This window comes from Mustela nigripes, chromosome 13 (assembly GCF_022355385.1).
Source record: "Mustela nigripes isolate SB6536 chromosome 13, MUSNIG.SB6536, whole genome shotgun sequence".
Taxonomy (NCBI): domain Eukaryota; kingdom Metazoa; phylum Chordata; class Mammalia; order Carnivora; family Mustelidae; genus Mustela; species Mustela nigripes.
Window position 1 is genome coordinate 87208500 of NC_081569.1, and position 12203 is coordinate 87220702.

Here is a 12203-nt window from a genome sequence, read left to right on the forward strand (position 1 = left end):
ACCCTTTTCTAAATGAGAAAGATGTAGGTGTGATGCTTTTTTTTTTTTAAAGATTTTATTTATTTATTTATTTGACAGAGAGAAATCACAAGTAGGCAGAGAGGCAGGCAGAAAGAGGGAGAAGCAGACTCACTGCTGAGCAGAGAGCCTGATGTGGGGCTCGATCCTAGGACCCTGAGATCATGACCTGAGCTGAAGGCAGAGGCTTGACCCACTGAGCCACCCAGGCACCCCTGTGATGCATTTTAATGGCTAAAAATATTAAAGACATGATGCCAAAGGCTAAAGAGGAAGTTATTTTGTTTTACAGTTTTTAGTTCCTAAAAGAATATTTATGAAAAAGCAAATAAGAGAAATTAGGAAGAATAAGTGAGACTAAAATAAAGCAAAACAACATCAGGTCCAGAAATAAAGAAGGTTCAAAATACAGATATACGGAAATATTTTAGAATATATGTACAGAAACTCAAGGACAGCCTGAATATGGCTTTAGTAGAATTTATTTATTATTTCATTAGTGATGCTAAGAGAATTTCTAAATATGAAAACTTCGAGAATAATCAAATGAGAATAGGGCAATTTTGCAATTATAACTAGTTTTGAGGGACTTTTGTGAAAATATTCAGAAATTTCTTTAAGTTTCTAAGAAAGATATGTCATTCTATATAAACAAATTATATTATTCCAAAATATTATGGTATTAATTAAATAGAAAATAACCTGGGGTCATGTAAAATTTGTTTTTAAAAAGGAATACTAAAAAAAATTCAGATAAAGCTACAGGTCCAATTTTTTGGTTCTTGGAAAAGAGCTACAACAGCCCAAATTTTTGGATAATTTCAACAACTCTTTTAGGAAATAGCAAATGAAAATTTGCCTTACTCAGAAAGAGTTCATGAAAAATGAATTATTGATCTTAAGTCAATATTTATGAAAGTCTGAGACCCGGGAAAACCAGATTTGCAGAAAAACTAATATACTGACATAGGTATTTACAAAACAGATAAATTAGGGAACAGTTATTTATATTAAAATATTAGTAACTTTTATAAAAGGACTCCAATTGAACTTATTTATTTTTTAATTTTTTTAAAAGATTTTATTTATTTACTTGACAGAGAGGGGCACAGCGAGAGAGGGAACACAAGCAGGGGGATGGGAGCCTGGAAAGCAGTCTCCCCGCTGAGCAGGGAGCCTGATGCGGGGAGCCTGATGTGGGGCTCCATCCCAGGGCCCTGGGATCATGACCTGAGCTAAAGGTAGACACTTAACCAACTGAGCCACCCAGGCCCCCAACTGCTCAGTTTTTACTTTAATGTTTACTGGTGGTATTATTAAATTACTGATATGAGTTTGCTTACTTGGAACTTTCATCTTTTGAACAATGCCAAATAAATCACTGCATCAAAGTGTTATGTTAAATTTGTAATTGAAAGTGCAAAATTAGACACTGAATAATTCTCTTACTAATCTTTTTTTTTTTTTTTTTTTTTTAAAGATTTTTATTTATTTGTTAGCACAGGCAGACAGAGTGGCAGGCTAGAGGCAGAGGGAGAAGCAGGCTCCCTGCCAAGCAAGGAGCCCGATGTGGGACTCGATCCCAGGACGCTGGGATCATGACCTGAGCCGAAGGCAGCCGCTTAACCAACTGAGCCACCCAGGCGTCCCTCTTACTAATCTTTAATACTGCTTTTCGGAACTGCATTGATACTTTCCTCCTCTTATCTTAAAAAGTAACTGAGAAGTAAATCCCACAGTTTACCTTGATACTATATTTCAGGCTAGGACTTGTTAAAACTTTTTTTCCCCTTTAACTCTGATTAGTTAATTCAATCAAATGATCAGTTTAAACTATGTTTGAAAATTGAATTGTTTTAAAATAAATGACTATTAGATATGGTATGCTTATGAATATATGATCCAACAATACAAATGTGGGAAATTTTGACATGGTACAAATTAAAGCTTTTTTCAATTAATTTTGGGGAAGGATAATTCTTTTAATTTTTAATTTATTATTTTTTAGGATTTTATTTATTTGAGAGAGAGAGAGAGCACAAGCAGGGGAGAGGTACAGAGAGAGCAGGAGGAGCAAACTCCCCACTGAGCAGGAATCCCAGCTCAGGGCTGGATCCTAGGATCCCCAGATCATGACCTGAGCCCAAGTCAGATGGCTAACCAACTGAGCCACCCAGGCGCCCCAGATAATCTTTTTAAAATGAGGGTTCTCAAAAAGATGTGCACGTGCATCTTCATTCCTAATTTGAACCTAGGTATGTTGTGATTAAAGGTATAAATCATTTAAATACTTAATATGTAGCATAAAATCAGAAAAATCAGGAATATTTTATTTGAATAAAATATCAATACTTATTTATTTAAATAAATATCAGCCTTGTTACACTGAAATTCAAAATAAAACATATTTTCCCTAATGATCATATTATCAATTGGATAATATAAAATTTTTCTCTGCCAGTATAGATTTATGAATTCTGTAAAAAAAAAAGCTGTGATAAGATTTATAATTTCTTGAGTTCCTTCTCAGAAATTTATGGCAGTTATTGAAGCAGAATGTCAATTTCATGAGATCACCAAATTAAGGAAATGTATAATTTTGCCTTTGCTATACTCATTCATAGCGTAGGAATAAAATCCAAAATACAATTTACTATTGATTTTAATTTGATTCCTCAGCACAACTTTATGCTGTTATTGGGTCTGAAGGAGAAAACAAGCATATACCTCTGTATACTCATGGAAGCATGTATTTTACTTAACAGTTGAATGAGAATATCTTGAAGTTTTTTACTTTTATATTCTACTTAAAATATCTGTATTTTCCCTCTACTGAGCCAACATAAACATATAAAACATTATTTTAATGTGTTAATCTTTGCTTAATTGCTAAAATAACTTAAATAATGATAATTTGCCCTGGAGGGGCATCTGGGTGGCTCAGTGGGTTAAAGCCTCAGCCTTCGGCTCAGGTCATGATTTCAGGGTCCTGGGATGGAGCCCCACATCAGGCTCTCTGCTCAGCAGGGAGCCTGCTTCCCCCTCTTTCTGCCTGCCTCTCTGCCTACTTGTGATCTCTCTTTCTTTCTCTATCAGATAAATAAATAAAAATTTTAAAAAAGGGTAGGCTGTAGATAGTATAAATAATATTGGTCATTTTGACTCCTGGTTCTTTAACAGATAAAGTAAGAGTAATCTATCTTACCAATTTTCTTGAATGGCAGCGATATACATTTTTCAATGACATTTAAATATTACACTTCCTAAGGTAATAAATGTATCTAAGAGGAATGAAATTCTATATAGAGATATTTAGTATCTTACTCTTAGTAACAAGCCTATTAGCACAATAGAGTTGTTGACAGTTATGTTAGTTTTTTTTTAAAAATAGTTTTTAGGACAAGAAAACGATGTAGAGAATACAATTGTATATAGTTTTAAAAATTCTTCCTTGGTAAAAGAGTAAAGAAAAGGCATAGGCTGAATAATGACCATTCAAAGATGTTCATGTCTTAATTACCAGACCCTGTGACTATGTTACTGAACATGGCAAAAAGGACTTGAAGATATGAATATATTAAGCATCCTGAGATGGAGAGAGTATCCTAGTGGCCCCATATAATCACAAGGTCTGCTAAAGGTGGAAGGAAGGAGCGTCAGAGTAAGGGAGAGTGCTATCTTTGAAAATGAAAGAAGGGGCCAGGAGCCAAGGGATGCAGATTGCCTCCAGAAGGTAGAAAAGGCAAGAAAATAGATTCTCCTCTAGAGCCTACAGAAGAAACACAGCCTTGCCAACACCTTGATTTTGGGACTCCAGAACTGTAAGAGAATATATTTGTACTGTTTAAGTCACTGAGTGTGTGGTTATTTATTACATTAGCAGTAGGAACTAATGCAGGCTGCAGTTTATAATTTAGTGAATTCTTTCCATTAAGAAGTGTCATGGGGCACCTGGGTGGCTCAGTGGGTTAACCCTCTGTCTTTGGCTTAGGTCACAATACCAGGGTCCTGGGATGGAGCCCCACATTGGGCTCTCTGCTCAGCGGGGAGCCTGCTCCCCGCTTTCTCTCTGCCTGCCTCTCTGCCCTGCCTACTTGTGATCTCTGTCTGTCAAATAAATAAATAAAATGTTAGGGGCGCCTGGGTGGCTCAGTGGGTTAAGCCGCTGCCTTCGGCTCAGGTCATGATCTCAGGGTCCTGGGATCGAGTCCCGCGTCGGGCTCTCTGCTCAGCAGGGAGCCTGCTTCCATCTCTCTCTCTCTCTCTCTCTCTCTGCCTGCCTCTCCATCTACTTGTGATCTCTCTCTATCAAATAAATAAATAAAATCTTAAAAAATAAATAAAATGTTAAAAAAATGTGTCACAATGACCACGAAAATTCAAAGAATGGTCTGCTTAAAAAACAAAAGGAAAGCCCACAACAAAGCACATAGTAAAGGAACTCCAGGGGTGCTTGGGTGGCTCAGTTGGTTGAGTGTCCAACTCTTGGTTTCAGCTCAGGTCATGATCTCATGAGTTGTGGGATTAAGTTCTGTATTGAGCCCCATGTGGAGCCGTGTGTGTGGGGGCTTCCCACTCAGTGGAGAGTCTCCTTGAAGATTCTTTCCCTCTGCCCCTCCCCAAATGCATGCTCATGCTCTTTTTTTTCTCCCTTAAAATAAATAAATCTTAAAAGAAAAACCCAAACATTTCTAATTTTATTTGCAGATATGGCTTCTGAATTAGAATCACCCAGGAGAATTCATAAGGAAGTACTTTTCAAAACTCCATCTTCTAAAAATAATGATGAAAAATCAAAAACATTACTAGGTACTGAAGGATATACTCAGGCAGAAATAGACAGATCTGTGGAAAATAACCTGCCAAACAGTCAAATGGTTTCAACTGATTACTTTTTGTCTTCTCAAGAAGGTAAGAAAAAAGTTATTTGTTCTCTAATGCAGCAATTAAGGCAGAAATTAGATTTAAAAGTTACCTCACATCAGGTGTTGACTTATTTTTATTTATAAATTGACAGAAGATGATTCTGAGTGTTGGATTCTGAAATATTTATTTCAAATTGACATTTGTGATTTTATGAGTTCTGCATTTTCACCAATTATAATTCTTACAGAAAGGGTAAGTTGACCTTATAAATCTTTTGCATTAATTTTATCTATTTTTCTAAATATAGCAGTAGTTGAAAATGATGTTTGAGAGAATCTTCCCTATGCAACTGTTACATAATGTTTCTCTTTCCATGAGATCTTACCTGTAAGATTTCTCTTACTGGAATGTTTTGTTGCATGGATATTGTTAAGGATTTTTTTTTTTTTTAACTTTTCCTTAAGTTTGTTGATCTTCAGCAAACAGGTAAAGACCAAATGCAGGCCTGGTCAGGAAGTTATTGCATTAGTTTAGGAAATAAATGGTGAAGGTCTAAATCAAGGTATATAAACTCAAATGAAATGAATTAATTAAAGATGAGAATTCTAACCAACAGAGTGTGTATGCTTTCTCCAAATGATGTAGCTACTATTTATCTTTAGCCTGGTTTGGCCAAATATTTCTTCTCCTTCTTTCTTTTTTTTTTTTTTTTTTAAAGATTTTATTTATTTATTTGAGAGACAGAGATCACAAGTAGGCTGAGAAGCAGGCAGAGAGAGAGGAGGAAGCAGGCTCCCTGCTGAGCAGAGAGCCGGATCCTGGGATCATGACCTGAGCTGAAGGCAGAGGCTTTAACCCACTGAGCCACCCAGGTGCCCTCAGATCTTTTGATATTTCAAGATAAGCTGGAAATCTGGATATTTTGTGTGAAATCTCTTGATTTTGAATGCTGGCAAATATTCATATTAAAAGGAAATACCATACAGATCAGAAAAAATGTTCTGTGGATCAAGTTTGGCCCACCAGACACATTTTTTAACCTTTGGTCTAATAGCTGATGGTGGTTGTTAAAATGATTGGAAGGAAAAACTAGATAGATCTTTTGTAGATAGATTTCATTGGATTTTATGATTGATTAAATGTGGATGGAGAGGAAAATTTAAAAAGTATAGATAACTTACCAGGTTTCTAGTCTGGGTGACCAGGTAGATGGTGGTGACTATGATAAGAGTCTGTGAAAACTGTATCATTTTGCTTTCAGAGGCTTCCTCCTCACTTTATTTCTTTGCTAAGGTTCTAGAGAGTTGATATTACCTGTAAAATAAGCCCAGAGAAGTGATTAATTTACCCCATATGAGTTGGTCTTAAAACTGATTAAAAACTTTACTTAGAAATCTGCTCCATCATGAGAAAAGAAGAACAATAATGATTATAAAATGTTGTAATAAAACTTTCATCTCCTCATGGAATTAATTCTATACTGATATGTCCTACTGACACATCCCTCCCCCCACAAATTATACTAGTGAAGATACTAAATTAAAAAATAATAATTTATTAACCAGTATGCCATACTCACTTCTCATATAAAGTACTTATTTAATAAAGGCTATGAATTGACACAAATTCTTCATTTCCCTGCATTTATTTCACCTGTATGGCCTTAAGTTCATGATGTTTGGACTAAATGTTCTGAAGAATTCTTGCCAGACCTAGAATTCTAACAATCTAGTGCATCTACTAAGCTCCCATAATATAGCTTTGAATAGCTGCAGTAAATGGAAAATTTGAGCAATTTTCCAGTTAAATTTACGTGAAAAGTTTTCCTTTTCTTCTGAGTAAATGTTTCAGGTAATTGTTTCTATTTGCTAGTAATTTCAGTTAGATTTTGTACACAACATACTTTCTTTGAATTGTTTAAGTAATAGGAATTAAAACTGCTTCTTATCTACTTTATAACTGAGGAAGTTATTTGAGTTCTAACATTGATCTGTTCTTAATTAGAATGCTTCATTTATATGTGGAATTAACAAAGGAAATTACCCAGCTCTTGTTCAGCAGGTAACTCCTGATTCAATATGTTCTGAGAACAACTCTTACATCACTAGTACAGAGAATGAAAGTGTGGCTCAGCATGTTTGGTTTTCTTCCAAAGGACTAGATTCTATAGCCCATGACATTGCCTGTTAAATGGGTGTAACTAGTAGCTACAGACTTTCAACAGGGCCCTTCCTAAGGGAAATTAGTTTCTGGGTTGTGGACAAGGTTTACTGGTTAGCATGTTTCCAGTGTTCTTGGATGCTTCCTAGTAGCTGTCATTAACGCTGAAAACATTTGCTCTCCAGTTCCCTTAAAGTAGGTCTACATAAGACAGCAAAATCCCATGTCTATTTGAGAACAATCTTTGAATATCTTTTACATGGTAAAAATCATGTATTTTATATGAATAGACTATCAAACAAAACATTTAATTTTTATCAGTTATTAAGTTCAGTATATCTCTTTTCAATCGCAATTTTTATGAGGATAATAATGTGTATTATATGTTAGAAAAAAAAACATATTTAATCAGGAGTGACGGCCATGAAATTGGCTTCTGTGTTGGTAGTCACAACTCCACCTACAGCTCCCCTTTACCACACAAGTGTCAAAACAGGATCACAGTCTGTGTGGAAACAGGAGTGTAGCAGATGTATGAGAATCTGAAATCTTTTTCAAGGATATGAGGTGCTTAGTAGAACTTTATTTACACGTTAAGATATTTTAACATGAACTTTTTAAAAAATGGAATTGAATGATCTAGAGGAAGAGGTAAGTTTCTATATGACTATTAAGTGTATAGAAGAGAAATTAGGTTTGAATCTGGCACTAAGTTGAAATTTTACTGCCTTTTGTTATGGGGGAATCTTTTAGATTTTTTAAAATTTCATTTATTATTTTGTCCCTAATCTATGTTTTTATATTTGGAATGGAATGATTGAAAAGTTGGAAAAGGGCACAGACTGCCTTAGGGTGGGCAGAAGGATTAAAAAAAATGTTTTAGGTTATAAATAAGTCCTGAAAGTTGAAAATGATTCTAGAGTTTTTTGAAAATGTTTAGACATTGAAGAATTTTTTTATCGATACAGTACTCTAATTGATATACATTGTTCTATGACTCTGAAATTTTAAATATAAAATGTTATGCTTGTTTTGACTTTAATAAGCTATTCACATAATTTCGATGCACACTGTCCAACTTATAGGAATGTTGTATAATACCTTAAAAATGGAGAATTATTAAGCAATTTCTGCTGCGTTCTGATACTGATAGTTCCTGGAAACTCTGAAGGCTGATGTGGCAAAAGAGTGCACTTTGAGTTCCAAACAACTAAGGCCCCATTTTAGTCCTAAAAATCAATTGCTGTGAACCTGGGCCTTTTAAAAATTCTTTTAGGGACAACTGTTCTGTTGCTGACAGTTTACATTTGGGAAGTTTCCTAAGGATTTAAGATTTTGTTCAACTATTGAGTTCTCTTGAGTGTTTTATTTAGGAAGAAGAATCTGCTTCCTTTTGTTACTTCACCGAGGACTTGTAGCAGGCTGAGTTTGTTGAGAATTATTGCTGGCAAGTAAGCCTTACGGGTTATCCTTTACACCTATGTCAGCTAAAAGTCTCCCATGAACAAATCCAGCACTCCATACCTTATTCAACAGACCTAAGAATAGGGTCCTAAATTTAGACCATAAGGCGCTACTTTTAGCTCCTCTTCTCAGAGGAGAACAGCAATCGCTCAGCCAAAGTCCACAGGGGTTTGCTTTAGCGTTTGGGTGACTAGGAGCTCCTGGAATTTAAGACAGTTCTGCCTAGCAAGTGCCCAGGTAATTTAGGTAGAAGTGAATAAACCCCTGCAATCCTCCTCTGGGCAGAGGAGACGCGATCCATGTTCTCCTGCGTGGGAGAGGTTCAACTGTGCCCAAACCACAGCTGACCCGCGACGCCTTCCTGTCCAAAGTCCGAAGTCCGGAGGCGGTTGGCAGGACGCACAGGCACGGGCCCTGCAGGCCATTTTCTCACTGGAATGAAGGCGGCGCCGGTTTCCTTGGGCCGGCAGCATCCCCCCGGGATACGCTGGGCTTCAGTGGGGTGCAGATAGGCTCTTTTTTGTTTTTTAAGTTTTTTTAAAAAATTATTTATTTTTTAAAGATTTTATTTATTTATTTGACAGACAGAGATCACAAGTAGGCAGAGAAGCAGGCAGAGAGACAGAGAGAGAGGAGGAAAGGCTCCCTGCTGAGCAGAGAGCCCTATGCGGGGCTCAATCCCAGGACCCTGGGATCATGACCTGAACCGAAAGCAGAGGCTTTAACCTACTGAGCCACCCAGGCGCCCCGGGCGCAGGTAGGCTCCTAACTGACAGCGAGGGAAAAGCGCTGGGGGCTAGTACAAGACCTGGCCTCCACCCTTGGGTCGAGGGGGCCGCGCTGCGCTCACCCCGCGGGGCTCCACGCCTAGGGGCCTCTAAGAAAAGCCTCACCGCTACCGCGGCCACCTGACATAAGGGGGTCCTCAGCCACTGCCCTAGTCTTCTGGGCAGTGCGGCCCACACCACAGCGCAGAGCCTGAGGCCCAATCCCACGGTCTCTGCCTCGAGCCCCGCGACTACCAACGGTCCTGGGCTTCGCCAAGTCCCGCTCCAGCCCCTTTAAGAGCGCGAGGCAAGGACACGTCGCGCGAAGAGGGAGGGGAAACTAACCGCGTCCTCGTGTCCCCGCCTCCCCGCGCCGGCCTGGCCGAAACCAAACCGAGGGGTGGACCGCGAGGAGAGGGCAGGTTGCGGACTCCTTGCGAGACGGGCTTGGACCTTCGGATCTTCAGGACGTAGAGCATAACTAGGGGCGAGGCTCTCCGGGTGGGCAGCATTGGACACGTGAGGCTCATTGGTGCGGTTTCCAACAGCAACCCCCCGCAACCGGCTCCGCAGTGGTCTGCTCCGGTTGCCGGGTGCAGGTTTGGGTTCCGGACCCAGAGCCGCCGTGTTCTATACCAATTGTTGTGGCTCCAGGCCCTGGCTGCGGCCACTCCAGTTGAGGCGACGTTGGCGCCATGGAGGAGCCCAGGACTGGCCCTCAGTCGTACTTTGGGCTGGTCCTGGAAAAGCTGCGTACGGTGAGTTCAGGCGCGATCAGGGTTACTTGGCCCAGGGGTCGCAGGAGCCTCCCGGGGAAGGAAGCAGCCGACTTTTGGCTTTGCGGTCCTGGTGGCGGTGGTTAGAGGTCCTGAAGCCAGTCCTCTCACCTGCTGTCGGGCTCCTGCGTGTGTCCGAGGCAGTAGCCAGGTTCGCAGGCTGCTGGGGTGGTTGTGTGTGTGTGTGTGTGTGTGTGTGTCTGTGTGTCTGTGTTGGAAAGGGACTTGGAGATCTCGAAGGTGAAGAGAGCATTTACCTAGCAGGATTTTGCAAAGGTGTGTCAAATGTTTTCGGATTCCTAAAAAGAATAGCTTTACCGTCCTGTTATTCGCTTTGAACAGGGGTCAATGACACGTGGTTCTCTCGACTGTGAGAAACTTGAGGACTAATCCTCGAAATGAATTCCTTTTAGTGATGAAACTTCTCGTTGTCTTGAAGGGACACCGAAACCTGGACGGGAAGTTAGGATTGTAATTCTGCGTTTTCTTGTAATAAAGAATGCTCTTTCGAGATACTTTACCCTAAGTGACATTTTTCTTCGCATCTTTCTGTTGTTAATGTAAAAGGTCGTACTAGTGTAAAATCTGGAGATCCTGAACTCCCAGTGTTCAAAATGTTTTTAGTCTTTTTAAGGTTAATTTGTGTAGTTGTGTAGATTTTTCTCTCTTAAGTGTTTATGTGCCTTTGCTGACAGTTGAGGGGTATTTATATGCCTGTGCTTTAAAATGTTTGCATTAAAAATCAAGTCTTTTAAAATATTGGGTCAGTTATAAGGATTGTTTTTTTGTAACCGAAATTAAAAGTACTGTTGTCATGGTGTTCAGTCATTCAACCAAGTGCATCGAGTGATTGTGTGTGTGTGTGTGTATTTGCGTGTGTGAGAGAGACAGTTCTGTGGAGAATTTAAATGGACTGAATTTGGGCCACTGGTGTCAAGCTGTCTGTTAAGGGAGAGAAGAAAAAAGAAATAGTGCAAAGTAGAAACTGATGAACTGCTTACCAAATCATACACAGAAAGTGCTAGGGAAAGTGAGGGGTGGGAGAGATTATATCCAGTTGAGTTTGTAGGAAAGCCTTTCCAGGCTAACTGAATAGGTTAAGCAGAGGGGACAGGAAACAACATTGTGAGTGCAGAGAAGTGTCTTACTCGAATACAGAGTAGGCTCAGGGAATGATGTGCAGAGATGCCTGTTGGAGACATTAAGTAGATTCCCGTTGATGTAGGTGCTGGAGAGCATTTGAAGAATTTCAGTGGTTAGACTTTTGGTTTAAGTAGCTTCCTGATGGTGGCATGTGAGTTAGATGTAAGGAGAACAAAACTAGAAATGGTGTAGGGAGAGATGGCATAGTAGTCAAGTAGGGATAAAGAAGAGGGTACTGAATGGGAGAAATATTTAGTAGCTAAGAGCTAAAATGGGTAGGATCTTGCTGATTGGATGGGAAGGGTGAGAGAGAGGAGGAGTTCAGAATGACTGCCAGGTTTCTGGCTATGGCAGCTTATTCATTCACAGAGGTAGAGTTTATAGGAAGAGAAGCATATTGTGGAACAAGACATGATTTTATTTTGTACATATTTCCGGCCTGGCCGAAACCAAATCGAGGAGTGGACCGCGAGGAGAGGGCAGGTCGCGGGCTCCTTGGAGACGGGCTTGGACCTTCGGATCTTCAGGACGTAGAGCATAACTAGGGGCGAGGCTCTCCGGGTGGGCAGCATTGGACACGTGAGGCTCGTTGGTGCGGTTCCCAACAGCAGTCCCCCGCAACCGACTCCGCAGTGGTCTGCTCCGGTTGCCGGGTGCAGGTTTGGGTTCCGGACCCAAACCGCCGAGTTCTATACCAATTGTTGTGGCTACGTCAGGCCCTGGCTGCGGCCACTCCAGTTGAGGCGACGTTGGCGCCATGGAGGAGCCCAGGACTGGCCCTCAGTCGTACTTTGGGCTGGTCCTGGAAAAGCTGCGTACGGTGAGTTCAGGCGTGATCAGGGTTACTTGGTCCAGGGGTCGCAGGGGGGACAGGAAACAGTATTGTGGAAATGTTTTCTTTCTTTCTTAGAGAATCTTAAGCCGGCGCCCCACTGGGCATGCAGGTTAATGAACTATAGATAGCAATTTGGAAGGAGTACTTATATGGATCAGAGTTATAAAGCAGACT

The 12203-nt window shown here is 40.0% G+C and overlaps 1 protein-coding gene across 6 annotated transcripts in view; it reads left to right on the forward strand.

The window, feature by feature from the left end:
- Window positions 1-12203, forward strand: part of MIA2 (MIA SH3 domain ER export factor 2) — an 80369-nt gene that overhangs the window by 11233 nt on the left and 56933 nt on the right. For 3 of the 6 annotated variants that reach the window (XM_059373118.1, XM_059373116.1, XM_059373117.1), the window contains exons 5-6: window positions 4726-4929; window positions 5036-5136. In XM_059373118.1, coding sequence (XP_059229101.1) covers window positions 4726-4929; window positions 5036-5136 — 305 coding nt within the window. Of the gene's footprint in view, window positions 1-4725; window positions 4930-5035; window positions 5137-7550; window positions 7696-11887; window positions 12015-12203 lie in introns of those variants that run through there. The other 3 variants (XM_059373119.1, XM_059373121.1, XM_059373120.1) reach the window with 2 other exon arrangements.